The sequence below is a fragment of the Tenrec ecaudatus genome, chromosome 10 (genome assembly GCF_050624435.1).
Source record: "Tenrec ecaudatus isolate mTenEca1 chromosome 10, mTenEca1.hap1, whole genome shotgun sequence".
Lineage (NCBI taxonomy): Eukaryota > Metazoa > Chordata > Mammalia > Afrosoricida > Tenrecidae > Tenrec > Tenrec ecaudatus.
In genome coordinates, this window is record NC_134539.1 from 141156254 (window position 1) to 141176451 (window position 20198).

General features: G+C 42.3%; 1 protein-coding gene and 1 pseudogene across 4 annotated transcripts in view; both read right to left on the bottom strand.

Moving 5' to 3' along the window:
- Positions 1-515: 515 nt before the first annotated feature.
- Positions 516-4971, bottom strand: LOC142458370 (17S U2 SnRNP complex component HTATSF1 pseudogene; annotated as a pseudogene).
- Positions 4972-6003: 1032 nt separating this feature from the next.
- Positions 6004-20198, bottom strand: part of CDC27 (cell division cycle 27) — a 60670-nt gene continuing 46475 nt past the window's right edge. For 2 of the 4 annotated variants that reach the window (XM_075562023.1, XM_075562022.1), the window contains exons 16-19: positions 17000-17128; positions 11335-11409; positions 10139-10231; positions 6004-8906 (exon numbers count right to left, since the gene is read on the bottom strand). In XM_075562023.1, the coding sequence (XP_075418138.1) occupies positions 10157-10231; positions 11335-11409; positions 17000-17128 (279 nt within the window). In that variant the 3' untranslated portion in view covers positions 6004-8906; positions 10139-10156. Of the gene's footprint in view, positions 8907-10138; positions 10296-11334; positions 11410-16999; positions 17129-20198 lie in introns of all 4 variants that reach the window. The other 2 variants (XM_075562021.1, XM_075562020.1) reach the window with 1 other exon arrangement.

Here is a 20198-nt window from a genome sequence, read left to right on the forward strand (position 1 = left end):
TACTAGATTAGGGACCTTAATTACACTCCATTGTTCTTAAGGTCCACCGCTCCTCTAATTCTTATTCAAACTCAAGGGAAGCAGGATGCATTTTCATGACTTTGACTTCAAAAAGACTGCTCGTGAAAGAAGAAATTGCAGAGAAAAATAAATGCCCAGAGCTGAAAGAAAACCGAGGAGTTCAAGGTTTCTGCTTTACAACAAATTCTTGCCTCTCGGAGGAGGAACACCCGCACACTTCCAATTTTAGTGTGAGATGGGACATAGAGAGGCAAGATACAGATCAAAGCCCCATCAAAAGACTACAAGCAAGGCAGATTTCAATCTAGGGTTAATAATTAAGTACCCCCCCCCCCCTGAAGCCTGGGCTGCTATGACACTCTCTAGTACACGATTTAAAATGTTAGTGGGGACGCACCACAGATGACATTAGATCAAAATGGCAACTTCCAGACTATTTTATTCAGCCCATATTAATGAAGCGTACATCATGACGAGTGCCAAAAGCAAGCCAATCGCAGCTATCATTTGCTAGGCGAGCCTCAGTTTTCCCTTTTGTAAAATGGGGTAATACCTACTGCGTAGGCTTGTTTGGAGGATTGGTAACACTGTACACAGGACACACAGCAAGTGCCCATTACACATAGCTGTTTAGCAAAGTGCTCAGTAATAAAGAAAAAATAAAATCTCTACGGAGTATTTCGGAGACACTCATCAGCAGTTAAACAAGCCAAAGAAGACTTCTCAGTCAGTGCCATCGAGGCAGAGCGGATGCTAATGACCCTGAAGGGCGGAGTAGAATCGTCCCAGTGAGGGTCTGAGACTGTGACTGGTTACTGGAGGCAAAAGCCCTGCCTCGTCTCCCCCAAAGCAAGCTGAGTTGATGCTGATTCACAGAAACGATCGGCTAGGATAGAGCTGCCTCTACGGGCTTCCGAGTCTGACTGTTTATGGGAGTCGAAAGTCCCATCTTTCTCAGAGCTGTTAGCCACTTCAAACTTCAGTGTCCAGCTTCTATTAATTTTCAAAATTATTTTTATTTTTCAGTACCGCCACTTCCAATCAGAATATGTTTTAAAATATTATTCTGGACGCATTGACCGAACCTGACAACAGGACGAGTGTCCAGTTTACTAGCAGTACGCCTGTGAACTCAGGCTGACCTCTTTGACGTCCTCCCTCGAGTTAATCATTTACTCTCCCTCTCCCTCCCGCCCCGTAGCCAGAGCAAAATGTTCATTTCTTGACTTTTTGTCATAGTGACTTCACCCAATATTTTTTCCTTTTGTGATTGACTAGTTTCATTCAGCATAATGTCCCGCAGGGTCCAGCACGTCCTGAGGGGTTCACAGGTTTGGGGGTCATTCTTTAAAGTTGCTTGGAGAGTGTCCCGTGGCGCGCTATGCACCGCAGGCTGTTCATCCCTTCTCCTGCGACGGGCACGGAGGTTGTTCCCGTCTTTCTGCAATGTGCGTGGGCGTGCCTGCTGTTTGTGCCGTGGGTCTTACATCTCGAGGAGATACACCAGGTAGTGGGAGTCATTGCTGGATCCTAGGGTATTTCCATTTCCAACTTGTAAAGACCGTTTCCCACGCTGCCAAACTAAAACCCAACCTCATTGCCATGGGCCGGTGCTGACTCACAGAGACCCTCTGTGGGGTTCTGAGACTGGAACTGTTGACAGGAGTAGAAAGCCCAGGCTTTCTTCCTCAGAGCCGCTGGTGGTTTTGAACTGCGGGCCAGGGCTCCTTTTCCCATAATGGCTACCCCGTATTATGGACTCATCCGCAGTCTAGGAGCTGGCCGGCCTCTCCATAGTCTTGCCACCAAGTATTGTTCTCTGTTTTCTTGAGCTGCTACCAATGTGGACGGAGATGATACTCCCATCGTTGTTGCTTGGCCTTTCCCCTAATGGCTAACGCTCAAGAGCATTTCTTCATGTGTTGGTTGCCTGTGAGCTTCTAAATGAGCTACCCATTGACACCTTTACCATTACTAAGTACAGGTAACAATGACGCCTCGATGACTTTCCTCTGATGGCATCCTCCCACTGGGCACATGTTGGCATGATACTAAGGACTATCCTGAACCGGAAGCAAATGTTCCACAGAGGTCTCTCTAGAGAAAGCGGAAGGGGTCTTCATCACAACGAGACACAGCTGGAGTCTGTGGACAGGGCTCTTTCGTCTTAAGGTTCTCAAAATAATGCAGCGTTCTCCTCTTGTCAGACCCAACCAACTTGACACCGGACTCTCCTCTCCAACTGGTTGGAACCTTCAGACAATGTAAAACTCCACCTTCATCTTCCTTCTCGTCTGCATCCTCAAACAGCACTGCCTCTGCTACATCTTCTTCCCTGTCAGCAGCATCTTCAAACCCCACCCCCACCCTGTCACCTGCATTTTCTTTGTCCTCTTTTACAGCTGACTCACATATCTTCTTCCTTTTCATCTGAATCTTCTCCAAATTCTCTCTCGGGAACTTTCCTCATCAAACACTTTTTCAGAACCCCTGTCTTCAAATTCAGATGTTTCGTGTCTTCTCTTTTTCAAGAATGTTTCCAAATTCTCTTCGAGCCATCCTCATGAATTTCTTTTTCCAGACCTAAAACATTTGCTTTCTACTTGAGCCCCTGGTATCAGGTCCTCATTTTTTCATCCTTTACCCTCTCCCTCCCCCATGAACCCTTGAAATTCTAAATTATTATTATTTTGTCATATCTTACACCATCCACTGTCTCCCTTCACCCACTTCACTGTCCGTCCCCCAGGGAGAAGGTTATATGTAGATCCTTGTAATCTGTTCCCCAGACCTTTTTTTTTAAAATCATTCTTCTCAGAACCATCAGATTCTCTTCTGAATCATCTTCACGTTCTTTTGAGAGGCGGTTCTCATCTTCAGAATGCTTTTTTTGGGGGACAACTTCTAAAGATTCTGTTTCAGGACATTCTCTCCATCTTAAGGTTGAGTTTCTGCTGAGAAGGGTCCCTTTTCAGAAGCATTCTCTTCAGACTCTGTTCCAGGTCTGGTTCCTCACACAGCCTTTCCTGGCAGCCATTCTCGAGTGCTTCTTCTGGAAGGTTGCCTTGCTCAGACTCTCTTTCGGGGCAGCCTCCGTTCCAGTCTTTATTGGAGCTGCTTTATTCAGCACCTTTTCCCAGAAGGCTCTTACTTCAAATTCTCCCATCTTCTGTTTTTTCAAAATTCTTTTCATCTGCACCCCCAAACCTACTGTCCCAGAGCTGATTCCGCCTCAGAGAGGCCTTGTAAGACGGTGTACACCTGCTCCACAGGGTTCCCAGGCTGTCAGGCTTCACAGAAGCAGAGGGTCACATTTTTTTCCATGGGAGCAGTTGATGGGTTTGAACCATCAACCTTTTGAGTAGTAGCTCAACAATTAACCCAATGAAACATCAGGGCCCTTCAAATGCCATTTTGACGATGGTATTCATTAAAGATATGCCAGGGTGCTCTGAAAAATGCCTCATTCTTTGGAAGGCCCTGCTCTTTCAGAAGCCCTGGTAAGATTTGGATGTCACAAATCTCTGATGGACTCAGGGTCCTTGAAGAAAGCCTCCCAGCCTTTCAGCTTTTCCACACTCTGTCTTGAGGTTCCCCCATTCCCACCTGATGTGTGGTGCCATTCCATGCGCCAAAAGTCACCCAACCCCCTTCCATCAAGTGTCTGAATTGAATAATCGACTTCTGCATGGTCCCTGAGGGACACAGAAGACTCACCATCTGGATGTCTATCCAAGAGAATGAGCAGCCTCGTTTGGCCAAACTGCGAGCAAAAACTCTACTGCAAGGTCTTCTCTGATGTCACTGAACATCAAAGGGCCATCCTCAAAATCTTTAAGTTGAAACATATTTTTGATGAAGACAAATCTCTTGCAACACATTCGGGATGGTGCGGCTTTCCTCTCAGTGCAACGGCTTAGGATGCATAGACACCTTCTTCTTGTAGTCTTTGCACTCTCTGGGCATCTTATTCCTCCTGCAGGAGCCCTGGTTGGGTAGTGGGTTACAAGGCGGGTTTGCTGCAAGGTCATCAGTTCGAAACTACTAGTCCCTCTGCAGGAGAAGATGAGCTTTCTATTCCTATAAAATATTATAGGCTTGGAAATCCCCAGGGGGCAGTTCTCCGTCTTATAGGGTTGTTACGAGTGAGAATAAACTCAATGGCAGGGAGTTTCGAGTGTTTGGACTCCCTCTTCAGTTGTAACTGCTATGTTGACATGTAATTTTTTGTCTCTAATTTCACTTTAGAGGAACCCTGCTGGCAATTGGTTATGCTGGGCTGCAAACCACAGGTTAGCAGTTCACAACCACCGGCTGCTCCACGGGAGAGCGTCATCACACAGCCATAAAGATTTAGTCTCGGAAACCTATAGGATTAGTTCTATTGTCATACAGGGTAGGAGGTTTTGAGTGGGAATCAATTCAATGGCAGTGAGTGAAATGACATCGCCATTCGAAACGCAATGCAAGCTCTAATGGAAGTTGTACGGTTTTGGAACAGCAGCAAAGCCTGTCTCCTTGAAGCCTTCCTTGATCATCTCTGCAACACAGAAACTCTTCTGTGGGAGGCTCTCTCACACTGATGTCAAATTTCCTTCTGTGTGAGGCTCTCTCACACTGATGTCAAATTTGGGCACGAGGGAGGGTCTACAAACTCATCGACTGTAATGCCTGGAGGCAAATCAGACACACATACATTTGTCGCGCTGTCTTCTTCAAGGTGAAGCCGTCCACACTCCCTTCTTCCCGGGTGCAGAGGGCTCGGGGGTTCCCTCTGGAGAGGTCCCTGCTCCACACCAGCGTGGACATCTTGCCAAGTTGGCAGTACAGCTCTACCACCAGGGAAGCCATCATGGGCCTGATAAGGAGCGGTACAATCTTGGAACTATGTCTTCCTGTACAGATCCCACTTATGGGGAGGGTCGGCCAGCCGCTACCCCTAAGAATCGGCTCCTCCGCTGGGATCTTGCTGGGCGGGGGTGGGGGGACACCGCCCTCCTGGGGGTCTTCGGACTCTTCTTGCATCCGCAAGTCCTCAGCGAACTCTTGGTTCCTTCTCTCCAGGTTCGGAGCTTGACCTGGGGCAGGGTCCCGAAGAGCCAAAAGGTCCAGAAGAGGATGGGGCGGGGCGAAGCCTGCAGGGCCGGGCCCCGCCCCGCCCGTCGGTTTCCGGGCCGGTCGTCGCGGGAGCGCGCGCGCGCCGCTGCCGTGACTCCCCAGCCGCGGCCGGGTGGGCACTGTCCCGTCCGACCGCAGACTGCAGGGCCCGGGCCGCAGTGGGGCTCGCACGGTCTCCGAAGGGGGGCTGGCCGTCGGGGCCCGCCAGGCGCCCCGCTCCCAGGGAGCAAGCTCAGCCGCCCGGCGGAGCTGTCCGGCCCGGTCCTGGGCGGCGGCCGGGTAACTGCCCACGGGGCTGGCGGAGCTGCGTGGACCGGCTGGGGGTGCCCCCACGGACTCCCCGGAGGACGTCCATCCAGTTCTGTGTTTCTTCCCCGTGGCCACCCCTTTCCAAAAGCCCAGACCCAACTCTTGCGGCTCACCACACATCCCCCAAGAAAATAGGGAAAAGTTTTCAAGTTAGAATAAAACACCGTTTCTATAGTCTACCTCGTTAACTTAAAATCGATTCTAATTGGAACAAAAAGCTATGTCCCTTATAAAGACGTGATCAAAGGAAAAACTGGCAAGTACAATTTGTAGTTTAAAAACATATTCTAGAAATTGCCATCACTTTTAGTCACAAGATTAATTTTGAAATTCCAAATAAAATGGTGTGAATTTTGAAAAATATATATATTAGAAGAGGGCCTGGGTTTGCCCTAGACTCCAGTGGAACATAAAACCGCCATCTTTCGTCTTTGCTTGACTGTGCCTTACTAAGCATACGGATGGCACAGATCCGAAATAGTTTTAACAACTTGATTATAGATTGTTTTCAAAAGTAATTTATTTGAATTCTCCATATCCTTTAATGAATTGAAAATATATTAAAAAGAACGCCCCCCCCCAAAAAAAGATTGTACAATTTCTAAAGTCAGGAGAAGCAAAAGGAGACAAACGTACATTGTTTCAATGCAAATAGAACACACACATCACACCCACACTTCATTTTCCCAGGTTTTCACAAAGAAAAACAGGTCACCATGTTTCTCAGTGAAGACCCATACTATACTCTGGCTAATCAGAGACTTTCAAAGTTTTTTTCTTCAAAAAGAGCATTTTTAATAGACTAAATATTGGTTATCACTGAGTTTTTGTTTAAGGTACAACAGCAGCATGTTTCAAATGTTACTTGCAGTTCTTGGAGAAAATAAAAGTTGTAAGGAAATACAGAGCATTTAGGGGCGGCCTTTCATTATTTTGAGTTCTTTTGAAAAAATATTTCCAACCTTCTAAAATCCCAGAGTTAAGAACCATTTCTAAGGGTAAAAAAGAAAAAAAAAAAAAACCCAACTCTGTAGCATAGCTCCTGAACAAAAGTGTGTGTATATGTAGGTTTGTAGGTGAAAAGCTTCCACAGAAAAAAAGGATATCAAAGTATTTAGTATTTTTAATTCCCTTCAAAATAATGGTTGATATTTGAAGCAAACATTTTGCTTGATTGACCAAGACGATGTTTTCCTCTTCTGGTTGTGTTTGATCCCCATGTCATGCAAAACAAAACAAAGTAGCCAGACACAGTTATTAGGTGAGAAACAGGCTCCCTACACATGTGACTTTGAAAGCTTAGGTGTGAGGGATAACAAGAAATTAGGTCAAAATTGGGCTGAAAGTGTCCCTCTACAATTACCCCATTTCCCCCTGGTCTCAAAATCAGCACCAGAATATTCTCACCCCTGGCACAGGCCATAAACCCCGACGATGAGAAGCCCACCAGCGGCAGATGCTTCAGCAAAGGATGTTCTCAGCGTAGCTCTCTCCATGCAGCCTAACGCTGAGCGCGTGGAGGCTTTCTAGGAAACTCGAGATTTGATACTGCCAATTAAAAACCTAATCTAAAATTAAATATTCTAGAATGAATGGATAATAAAATGGAGTATTTGCTAGAATACAAGCATTAGCTCATGGATATTTTAATGATCAGTTTTTTTCTAAGTGATTTTTTTGTTTGTTTTTAAGGTAGCACACACATATATATTTAGGAAGGAACTTTTGTTAAACATCTTTCTGGCACCCAGTACCTATGCTAGGATTAGAACCTGAATTCATTTATAGTGGTTTGTAATCCATGTTCAGAAATGAGATTAACAGCAAATAATAGAAATTTACTGAATCTACAGGCTAATTATTTCCCCAAATATCTTGTAATCCACCTTATTTTCACAGTTTGATTAACAAATACAGGTTAACCAGTAGATAAGTTTGCTCTTCATCAAACAACTGCAGGCCTGTTATTCATTAGGAAACTATAATTTGTTATTTTCTGAAATTGGCACTTAATAAAATGTTAACTAGTTTCTCTAAAATTTTTAACAGTTAAAATAAAGGAGATACACAATGTATGACTGTTGAAATGTTACTGTGAAATTCCAATACTCAATTTATTATGCATAATTAGATCTTTAAAACTGGCCATTTCCCAAAGACACCAATCTATATTATGACTTAAACTCGGGAGAGAATGCATATCTCCTTCATAAGAATGGTGTTTTTGTCCCTCCCCCCGCCCCCCCCAACTACTACATATTTCCAATATGCTAAACCCCATCACTCTTAGTCAACGTTTTGGTGACCCACACTACTGACAGAATCAAAAGCAGAGAGCTGGGAAGAATGGATACCACCTTAAGGAAAGGTAACTGCACATTCTTGCACCCTGCAAACACTTAGGAAAGTCAAAGGGATACTGCCTTGAACAAACACAGATTCAAGTTATGGTGCAATTATGATTGTATTAAGGCTTTCACTGTCATGATCGCTCAGTCTCTCCCCACGTCAGTGCTCTCACACTGATTCTCATGGTGACCCTAAATGCTTTTTAAAGGCCCTATTTTGGCTCTTCAGTGGGCAACCACTCTATCAGCTCTGAATGTCAAAGGTCATCCGATAGAGCTCAAAGAGAAGAGACAATACGGTAAGGACCAACTTTAAAGTTTTCAATACCAAGACAATGATCAACACTTTGAAGCAAGATGAATAAATTAAATTCTTGGTTAGACATTAAATCATTCTTGCCAAGAATAGGTGTACACTGTGTATGGAAGGATATCAGATTCCTTACACATGTGCCCCACTGTGCCCATTACACTCATTTTTATAGGAGACACTGCAAATGTAAGGTAATTTATATTCCTTGGCAATCAAGTTACAGGCAATGTCTTTTATTGTTCCATCTGGCACTTGCTAACACCATTCTCCAAGAACCTGGAAATGAAGTTCAGTCACTCTGTTTATCAAGAACAGAACCAAGTAAAAACAGTTTTTCTTTTCAGGGGGGAAAAAAGGCCAAGAAATGCTGGATCATCGCTATTTTCCCTATCGAATGGTTCTTTCCAGATAAAACACAACTCTTCCTTCCATGATAGCTTGCCAACAATGGGAGCTTAAACGAAATAAGAAAAGAAAGTCTCCCACCCCATCCCCCAAATTGTCATTCACACTGGTGAAAGGGCCGGTCTTGTCAGCAGCAAACGTTGCACTGCCTTTCCTTCTGGGGACAGTCAGGTCCAGTGACAGTGGCACCCTCATGGTGTAAGTGATGGACGGTGACGCCGCCAGCTTGAGTGAAGACTCGGTACATGGAGGGACAAGAAACGTGGCAGCACTAGTCACATCCACTTGCAAAAGTCTGATTTCCAGAAGCTAAAATTCATCACTCTCAGCTGCATGAAGTTGTGTGTCATCCGCATCTGTCATGCTGCTCTCCTGGGATTCATCGGTCCCCACTGTCGAGACAAAACAAAAGGCTCAGGTAAGGTGTCTGGCAAGCCTTTCTTTCTTAGTCATGGAGACAAGTAAGGAAAGCGGTACTGTATTCAGAGAGATGACAGTGGAAATAAAAGCCCTTAAAAAGGCTCAAACCTTAATTTTAAATGAAATTCAAGATTTTTGTTTCATAGCATGCCTGAGATTCATTTACCGTGAAGGGTTTTAACTACCACAGTGTGTCTCTTAAGATTCTTGTCATAGGTGTTTGGGCATCAAGTTTATATATTTAAGTGAAAGGACATTTCTACACGATTAAGGCTAGTTCTATAAGAAATGTTTTTAAAAGACTGATATCTCTTTTACCCCTAAATCATCAGCTTTGGCTTGGTGATAGTACTTGCAATCGTAAACAAAAAATAAAGAAAAAAAGGGATGGGGTTATTAAGATTATAGGAGTAATGATTTTGATTAGAAGGCTTACACTAAGTTTTCAAGAATAATGGCAGTCTATCTCATTGAAGGTTTCTCAATTCTTAATGAAAACATTGGTTCCTTTAATCTTAATCCTCACTAACCCCTGTAAGGCATGCACCCTACTTCCTTGGCTCCTAAACTTTTTGACAAGTATATTAGCCATCTACTTGGATTTACTAGTTTCCAATAATTTGAATAGCCAGTAAGTACACTTGTGTCTTTAGTATACTTCAACCTTTCTCATCTTTTTACATTCATATGTAATTTGATCTGCAGGTAAAGATCAGCAATAGATTTGTCAAAATCATAGAGCAAACTAGTCCCTGAACTGAGACCAATTATCTGTTCACCCTGGGTTCAATTTTCCTAACACTCTATTTGTTATCAAAAATATGATATACAAGTAATAATTTATAAATTATCAAGGGTTCATGAGGGAGAGGGGCCAGGGAGGGAGGGGAAAATGAGGAGCTGATACCAAGGGTTCAAGTGGAAAGAAAATGTTTTGAGAATGATGATGACAACAAATGTACACATGTGCTTGACACAATAGATGGACTGTGATGAGTTGTACAAGCCCCCAGTAAAATGGTTAAAAAAAATCAAAAGAAAAAAATAGTATAAGATATAAATAAGAACAGTCTATAAATTCTCATGCAAAAGAATATCCAGAATATATATATAAATATATTTTACCTAATTTTGATGTATTTTACTAGATCTCTGGTTTGAGTAGCCTTCTAGATCAAGTCTGATACACAGGGATGATACTCACTGATCTGTTCTTCTTGAGTTATTGGCTCCTCGTCATCTGGAAGGTAGCGCTTATCAATTGCCTCTTTAATCTGGTTATTGGCTCCTTTAGGATCTAAATCCATAGCCCAAGAGAAATTCATCAGGGCGAGGTGCGTTTGACCTAACTTCTTGTAAACCTAAAAATAAACAGCAGCACTACATTTTTCATTAAGTTGTGAGCTTCAACTATCAAGTCCTAAACATGTACCATTTAAATTTGGCTCCTGATTCAGTACTCTAAGCCCTTTCTAGATTTCCTTGTGGATCTGGGAGGTGGGGGAGGGGGGGTGTCTGTTTAGTACCAATTAAGGGAGAGCCTGGTCAATGGAATAAGAAAAATGGCCTGGGGATCTGCCTCTGAAAGTTCACAATCATTGAAAACCAGAGAGCACAGTTCTTGGAATTCCCTGAGTGATGATGGCTCAGTGCTCAATCAGTAACCAAAGAGTCGGTGGTTAAATCTACCCAAAGATGTCTCAGAAGAAAGACCCAGCAATTCGCTTCCACAAGGCCAGTCTTGTAAACCCAATGGGACAGAGTTGTACGCTGCAAGCATGGGGCAGCCATGAACTGGAATCAACTAGAAATGAATGGTTTCTCTCATGTGCGAATCTCTCCATAACACTGGGACCACCACGGGCAGTTCCTTACGGGCTGCTTCATGAGAAGTCACAGGCTCATTTGAATGCAGCTATGTCAGCTCTGAACACATGCCAGCTACAACTTAACTAGTACTAGTGGCATCTGGAGGCCCAGACTGTGACATGCCCTCGTCTGGCCATGGAAACAGTAGTCCTTTCTTGTAGTGAAGGCAACAGTGATATTAATGTACTCCTTCTTAAGGATGTCTAAATATCTTATTGTGAATTGGCAACAAGAGACTTTCCATGAGGTGGTGTTATGAAATCTTTATTGGCCTTGGACAGTCAATCTATCATCTAACTACGGATATACTAAGAATCTCACAGTAGGGTCAGGATTGAGGGAGGAAGTATTTTTGCTCCTTCATTAGGATATCATCTTCTTAAATATTAAAATGAAATACTTCATTCTTAACACAGTTCAGAGTTCTGGTTGAATCTACTTGAAACATGTTGTAAAATAAAGATATTTATTCTTCAAAAGTGAACATTTGCTATCAAAGTCACCGTTTAGGACCAGTGCCCCAATCTTTACCTTTCCTATTAAGAAGTAAACGAGGGATTCTTTGGGAACAATTTGTTTCAATTCTTCAAGTTCTTGTAAAGCAGACTGGGGAAAAAAAAAAAGAAAAGAACCCCTTAGAATAGCAAAATTTTACAAAGTTTAGACTAGGCAAGTTTTTTTATTAGATTTTTCAAATCTTTTAATAAAATGTTATTAAACCTTAGTGTACTTTGTTATGATAGTTATGAAACAATTAATGAAAAATACTATGACCCCCCCCACCCCAAATAAACCAAACTCACTGCCATTGAGTCTACTCTGACTCAGAGGGACCCTCTGGTTTCTGAGAGTAACTTTTGATGTGAGCAGAAGCTCCTTCTCGCTCTTGCTGGGCAGCTGGTAGTTCACAAATTGCTGGAGTGACCGTTAGCAGTCCAACACGTCACCACCAGCCCTCAGAGACTAGGCCATGCCAGGCACTCACCAGAAACACACACAATCTGGAATATGCAGGCGCTGGCAATCCTCGCTGCCGTCGCTCCTTGAAGCAACAATCACCTATCACATTGCGCAGGAGTCCTGGTGGTGTCATGGTTATGTGTTGGGCTGCGATATGCAAGGTGCAACCACTACCCTGCTCCTCGGGAGACGGGCTTTCTTCTCCTGTACACCCACTGGGGCAGTTCTGCCCTGCCCTGCCCTGTAGGGTCACTATGCGTTAGCATCCACTCTAAGGCAGTGTGTTTACAGAGATCATTTTGTGTGGCAAAGTGCTGTGAAAATTAAATTGCAGAACAAAATAAATCTGAAGTTGTGTCAAGGAGAAGATGCAACTACTGAGCTTTGAAAACCAACCTTCCATTCCAACTACGGGTGAAGAGGCTAAAATGTAGCCTTCTGAGTTGAGTGTAAGCTGGCTGACCATCTTTTGACCATTCAACGCTAAAGGCTAGGGTGATGAAGAGAAAAGGCTGGGACAAGTCGGATTTATATTTATAGGAGAGAGATCATCATTAAAAATGCAACTGGCCTCAACAGTGACATGCTGCCCTGTTTTTACATCTAGCGAATGGACAAAAATGAAAATAACAATCTGATGGCACTTAAGGCTAGCCTGGGAGGGGACAGGCATCCTTCTCATGGATGGGGGTGTAAGGGGAAGCAACCCTTTGTGAGGACAACTTAGCATTTCCTATCAAGTTCAATAGCACAGGTTCATCAAGCAATCCGATTGCTAGGAGTTTGCCACAGGGATTAACTCAAAGAAGCTTACCTGGTAATCTTTAAGAATGAGTATATCAATCTCACACTAGTTACTGCAAAACACTAGAGCCAACCAAAAAACATGTAGTTGCAGCCTACTCACATATATTGGGGCCATAATTTTTAATAAAAATGAGGTAGATCTATGGGTACTCAAATGTAAGTAAAAAAGCCCAAACAAAAGCAAGATGTACAGTATTGTGTACTATTCCTTTCTGTGTCAAAACACACATACACAAATGCAATTATGTGGGTATATGCTTAACAATTGTTTCCTGGCAGAAAGAAAAATACATGTGGTATCCTCAAACTAGGAAAGAGTGGCTTACCTTTGGAGGAGCGGATTTGGGGGCAGGAGAGAATTGTATTTTTCATTTGCTAGTGCACTCTACTTTTTGAATTTGCTAACATTATGACTACACTTTATAATCTATACACAGGTTATCTACTTTTTGTTTTCTCCTCTATACCTTTGTAGTAAACAAAAGTCACTGGTGGTTAGGTGTTTAAAAAATATTAAAAACCAGTATCTATGATCAGGGAGTGTTAAGTGGAAAAAAGCATGGTATAGAACAATATGCATATTTATATTAGTTTTCTCTTGCTGCTGTAACACATTACTAAAAGCTTGATGACTTATATAATGAAAAGTTATCACCTTACAGTTCTGTGGGTTAGAAGTTCAACACACGTCTCTCTGGGTTAAAAATCCAGGTGGCAACTATTAGGCTTGCTGCAAAGATAAACTGAAGCCAGGCATGTAAGGAGAAGTTTATTCTGTGCTCCTGGGGCGAGGTTTACGGGTCCCCAGCTGGGGATCTGCAAAGTCACTCTTATCTGTGGTGAAGAGGGAGTTTTTAAACTGGTCAGGAGGGTAATCACGAAGGGAGGGGGCAAGAGCTGCAGCTGCAGGGTCTTCAGCTGCCTCCATCTGTAAAATTCCGAGGTAGGGTGGTGTCTTGAACGTTCTGCCTGAAGCTACCCTCTTGGTCCAATAAGGGCAGGTCAGGCTGTTCCTAATGCCCCCAACTGGTGCCTGACCCAACAGCAGCATGGTGGCCTTTCCTTGTGGAGAGAATCTGTTTTCCTGCCTTTTCCAGTTTCTTGGTTCAGATCCGCAATTACATCCGAAAAAATCCCTCCTGCCATTGCCACGTAAGATCTATTTACAGGTACCACGGACAATATGGGCATCTTTTTTTTGGGGCAGGGGGCGGGCGTTATCTGTCTCCAGAACAAGCCTGGTTGGTTACAAATGATTATAAAATACGCAAATCAGAAAAGGAAGTGTGCACTAAGCAGTTTATAGCGTTCAACCATGCAGCAGGACGGTCAAGTTTAGAAGACACAATTACTTTCATGAAAAGACAACGTATCAAAACGAGTACAGCAGGGCTGAGATGAGGGGCTAATACAGGCGGTATACGGGAATCTCTCTGTTGGTACCCTTGCTGTGACTAGGGTTTTGTTTCCCATCAAAGGTTATAAAGAATGAGGAGCCTATTCTTTTTCAGTTCCAAAATCGTTGGATACACTTTCCTCCTTAACTAAAGGCCAATTGTAATATTCTGGCTTTTCTAAAATTTCTGTGAGTATCCTAGGCAAACTTCAAAATAAAAAGTTTACTTATTTATGTTTTCTTTGGTGGGAAGTCGTGGGGAAAATAAAGAGCCATGGTGGAGTGCAGACGAAAGCGCGCAGCCGTTAAAAGGTAAGCAGGCGGGACCACCGAGGGCTCCCCAGGAGGAGAGACCTGTGAGCGGCTTGTTTCTGTGGACTGCAGCCTGGGAACGGTCCTCTGGGGCAGCCTGACCTACAGCGCTGCTCAGAGTCCAGTGAGAGGCACACAACAACAGCGTGGAGAGCAGACTCTTAATGTGCTGATACATTTCTATGCTAAGAAGTGGACCCAAGAGAGTGAAGGCAAAATATACAAATATACATTTCCATAGGCTGTTTAAGAGGCTATAGATTTTTCAGAAGAGATGAAAGTTTGTAGGAAGCCAATATAGTACACCTTTACCATTCCACATCTTTCCCAATTGTTGGCAACTCAAGCGACATTAACTCAAAGGAATCGATAGGCTGACTGTGCCTGAGTTTAAGACCAGCATGTCAGAGAATGGAAGGTTTATTAACTATGACAATTCTATGAGGTGAATGGTTCCCTTTTCTCCCTCCACACTGTTAGAAATCATTGACTACATAGAGTGGAAAAGACAAAATTAAAGCTCTGTGGGTAGAACACTAAGAGCACTGTGTTGGACTTGTCCGACGTCGCCCCTGAGCACTGAGGCAGCCACGGCAGCACCACGATGAAGAGGCCCGAGGCAGATCGGAATACTGCTTTTTGTCCTTAAGACCTTTTTACACTCTTAAATTTTAGTGAGGGATCAAGGAATTTTTGTTTCTGTGGATTAAAGCTAGTATTAATTAACATCAGAAATTGAGACCATTAAGTTGGAAAAATATTTATTCATTAATCTAAGTCAACCTATGACATGCTAACATATTATAATTAAAAATAACCATATAGTCCAGAACTACCAAAAAATCAGTGAGAATGGCACTGTTTAATATTTTTGCAAATTTCTTTAATACAGTTAAAACTATTTAAATAAATGTTAATAAAAGTTTGGCTCAATAGGAGGTGGCTGGATTGTCCTGTCTGCTTCTGCATTCGTTCTCTTGTTGCATCCTATGTCAAGTAGCCTTTGTCAAAATTCCACTGTACATTCATGAGAGTGAAATGGGCAAATAAGATCTAGTGGGATCTTGAAACCAGTTTTGATTTTCTTGACCTCTGGGGGAACTCGCAGAGTCCCTGCCTCACACGTTGAGAACTGCTGCCTTACAGGATGAGTCACCCCAATACCTCTACACTGCGACACAACTCAGAATTGAGAAAGCACTTTCTCTCTATGATGGCATTTTATAATTGTTACCAAGTTTCAGGCAACTATCATTCCACCAATGGTTTACTTATAGACCCACTCGAAGAGAGTATCCAACACAGCATCAGGATTCTTCCGTTTTTGGCCTTGAAAGACTCCTCAAGATTGGCTATGGAACCTCTACACAGGGTTGCTGGGGTGAGAATCAGCTCGATGGCAGTGGGTCTTTGGGAGAGGGGGACTGGGTATCTTTATCTTTTTTGGTCTTGGACAGTGATAAAAAGCTTATAAATGGTTTTGCATTTTCAATTTTAGCAAGCTTCAATGTGGCTCAGAAGCACCAATTACTAAGAGAAATAATCTACTAGATTATTTGCATTAAAATTTTGTAGTAGAAGAAATTACAATTTCTAAGAAGTGACCTGTGCTTTAATACACAATATCAGATTCCTGGCTTATGGCTAAACAAGTAACAAATCCCCTGCTACTTTATGTCTCTTGTCCTTTCTCAATTGTCCTCACTACTTTTTCAAGTTATGGATCTCTAATTTGAAAAAGAGGTGGAAGAAAAATCTATTAGACGAGATCTATTCTTAACATAAACCATAGCTCACTTAATATTTTTCTTTCATTATTTTCGTATTATTTTTGTAATTATTTGGTCAAACTTATTTGGTTTAAAGTCCCTTTTCAGAAAAAAAAACAAACAAACTACTCAGTGTCTTCCTGGTAATTAGAAACCGTTGTACTACAGAGCCCCATAATCCAGGATAAAGTGTAGGTAAATCTGTATTTGCAGTAACCACTCCTCCGTGGCACCCTCCCCCCGCCCCACTATTTTTGGGAAACACTGCTCTGGGGATACTAGATAGTAAGCTCCCCAATAAGCAAGAAATGCAATGCTTTGCTTCCTACTGTTATACCGAGTGCTGCCACATAGTAGGTGCTCAATAAATATTTGTTGAGCAAACGCATACACACATACCTTTGCCACTTGTTTATTTACTTATGCTTGGTCCAATGAGATGGTTTAGGTCTTAACTTTGAGATAACTCCTTTATGGAGAAATTGTCTTTCTATATACTGAGTATTTATAGAGAATGACCATACATTCTTAATATCCATACATCCATACTTTCTATGGCTATTTCATGAAGAGGTAAAATCACAAACGAAAATGAAATTAATAGCCTTTGAAAATGGGGAAAATAAACTGCCTCATTAAAAAACAAAATCTAACTTTTAGTTTATTAAAACAAAATCAAATCAATTGGTATCGAGTCAAGTCTGACTCATAGTGACTCTACAGGGCGGAGTAGAACTGCCTCTGTGGATTTCCGATGCTGGGAATCTTGATGGCAGTAGAAATCTTCATCCCTTCTTGGGTAGAGTGGCTGGCTGCTGGTTTCAAACAGCCGACCTTGTGGTTAGCAGCCCAATGCATAACCTACTGTGCGCCACCAGGGCTGCTTTTATTCGAACAAGGGGTATACAATTAAGCAATACAACTCAGAAGACCATTAAGATCTCTATCTTACCTTATATTTTTCATTTGCAAATAAAACGGAGGCTCTGTGAAATTTGCATAGAGGGTTCTTAGGGTCAATAATAATGGCTTTGTTCAGGGTATCCAAAGCCTTCTCAGATTTTTTCAGTGCATGCTGAACCTAAAAGAGTAAAGAACCTATTAACTGTGTCCTTGATAGTTAAGAAAAAGGTGAAAACCAAATCCTGCAACTCCCAACATCAAGGGAACAAAACCATCAGTGATAAGGCCTTTACGTTGTTTGAACTTAGTAACCGATTAGCAAATTAATAATATCTCTGAAATAACTTCTAAGTCTCTTTTAACTGCTTCACTTTAAAGATGAGACTACTGCAGTCCAGACACGTTAAATCACTTGTTCTCAGATCAGAATCTAGGCCTGCTGGTTCCCAGTCTAGCACTCTTCCAGGGACCCCTGTGTATCCCCAAAGAGAATCAAAATTCGAAATTTAGAGCAGATATCTGGAAACCTTCAAGTTTAAAAAGCCAGAAAAAAAAAAACAAACCTTGGTTTTCTCTTAAGAAAAAAAAAAATTTCTCTTCAGCTAGCTAACACCCACATTTCAAAAGGTTATTAGAATCCTCAAAATCGGTGGCTCTCAACCTGCGGGTCGCGACTCCTTTGGGGGTCGAATGATCCTTTCACAGGGGTCGCCTAACACCATTGGAAAACACATAAATATTTCACAATATGTAATTACATATTGTTTTGTGATTAATCATTATGCTTTAATTATGTTTAATTTGTAACAATGAAAATTCATCCTGAATATCATATATTTACATGACAATTCATGACAGCAAAACTACAGTTATGAAGTAGCAACGAAAATAATTTATGGTTGGGGGTCACCACAACATGAAGAACTGTATGAAAGGGTTGCGGCACTAGGAAGGTTGAGAACCATTGCTCTAAATAATATAATTTCTAAACTGATATTCAAAGCATACCTAGAAGATGTGACTTTTAACCGTACTAGCCCAATTTTACTCAGAACAATAATAGTTTTTAATTATTCTAAGAGTTTATTTGAAGAAACTATTCATCTGGTTCATATATTTGAAAACTACTTATTTGGAATACTGAGAAATAAATATACCCACTCTTCACTTATTCACATGGTTAGGTTCTAAAGACCAGGCTGTCAGGAGAAAATCAGCATCTTGTGAAAGTGGTAGATGACCACATTATCTCACTCCCTCACCTGTACTGTGAACATCTTGTTTGGCTCATGTTGAGGTCACCTGCAGCTTCCACCTTCCCCTCCCCCATGTTGCCTCGGGTGCCAGTCATTGGATGTCCCTCGGGTATAGGTCTAGGTCCCTCGGGTTCTAGACACCTGAGTGGTCCACCCAGACCACAGCTTGGCTCATCCCTACCCACCCCTTGGAACTGTGAGCTGGGAACCAAACTCTGCAGTCCAGCTTCTTCCTGAGCCCCGAGGGCAACCTACTTCCAGGACTGGCTACCACTGTCCTGGTTCCAGGCCCCTAACAGCAACCTAGGGCTTACTGGGCAGTGTCTCACCATCGATGGTTCCAGCCCAGCCCCACCTCTGCTTGGCTCAACACCCTTCTCTCCTCCTGGCCAGTGAAATGCTATGCAATATGAGCTCCCTCTCTATGTGTACACATGGTTCACAGGTCAGGCAGTGTAGCCCTCTGTTAATCCCAACGTATGCTGTTAATATGCAAAGTCATGAGGAAATGGATGCAGTGCTGGAACCGTAACAACTAGCACTGACACAGGAATGCTCTGTGTTAAATTCATGTGTGGGCTCATCTCTGTGGAAGGTTATTAAGACATGTGGCCAAATAGTTTAGGTTCTCTAAAAGAGAAAATCATACTTCTATCTGACACCTTTAAACCTTAAAATAGTCTGTTTCATTGTAACTTAGGGGAAAAAAAGGTGTCACAAGATGCTAAAGTTTGATACACTTATCTTAAAGGGATGACAAAACAAAGTTAAGAATATTTTATCTTGGGAATAGAGATACCAGAAGGGTAGGGAAAGCGGGGGTGGGGTGGAGTGGAGTAGAGGTAGGGAAGAAAGGGGAACTGATCATAATGATTGACACACAATCATATCCCCCACCCCTCCAGGGGGAAGAACTACAGAAACCATGGGGGAAGGGAGATAGCGGTCAGTGAGATATGAAAATAATAATTTATAGTCTATCAAGAGGTCATGGAGAGGGGTATAGGAAGGGGGGGTAAAAAGAGGAGCTGATACCAAGAGCTCAACAGAAAGTAATTGTCTAGAAAAAATGATGGCAACATTTGTACAAATATGCCTGATACAATTGATGTATGGATTGTAATGAGTTGTAGGAGCCCTCCATACAACGACTTTAAAAAGTATATTTTCTCTATACTGCTTGTATAGTATACAATTTAAAAGAATGTACCATGTCAATTTTTAGGGACACGATCATGGTTGATTTCAGCACATATAGGTAATAAAGAAGTAGACTTTTTTCCCTTAAAATAAACAGTAAAATTCCAAGCTCTCATGCTTTTCTCATACTGTATGCCCTTTCTTACAAAAGCCAAACTTGATGTGTGGGTGGTGTGTGAGAGAGGAGAAATAAAAAACCAAGAATTTAATATCTATTTACAGAAATGCTAATAGTTGAGATTTTTAAAAAGCAAATAAAAATACTTCTCTCCCCAGAGTAGAATTTATTTACAACCACCCCTCACCTAGGGACACGGTTATGTTCCAAAGACCAGTTCCTTATGCAAAAATCAGCATTCTTTGAAGTGGAGGACGGCCCCATCTGATCCTCAAATGATGCCTGGGTCACTGTGCAGCTGACAAAAGCACTGGGAATCATGGTTCAGCCAAGCTGACAGTCACCTCAACCCTTACAGCCAACACTGTCCTCACTTTGCCCTCACTACTCATTACTGCCAGATGTACACCACGCAGGTGGCTTGCTACCGGGACAGTCAACAGCTAGGGTTATTAGCTACATTTTAAAGATGTAGACATAACACGGTGATCCATATTGCCTTATAGAAATTTTAATTTCTTCTGAAATACTTCTATCACTCATCCTGAAACACAGAGAATTACTTGCTTTGAGATATGACTTAATTTAGAAGCTAAATATTAACATATGGAATGTTTTTAAAAATATGAAGTATCTCACCTGAGTCTCCTAACAACTGCATGCACCAGGCAAAG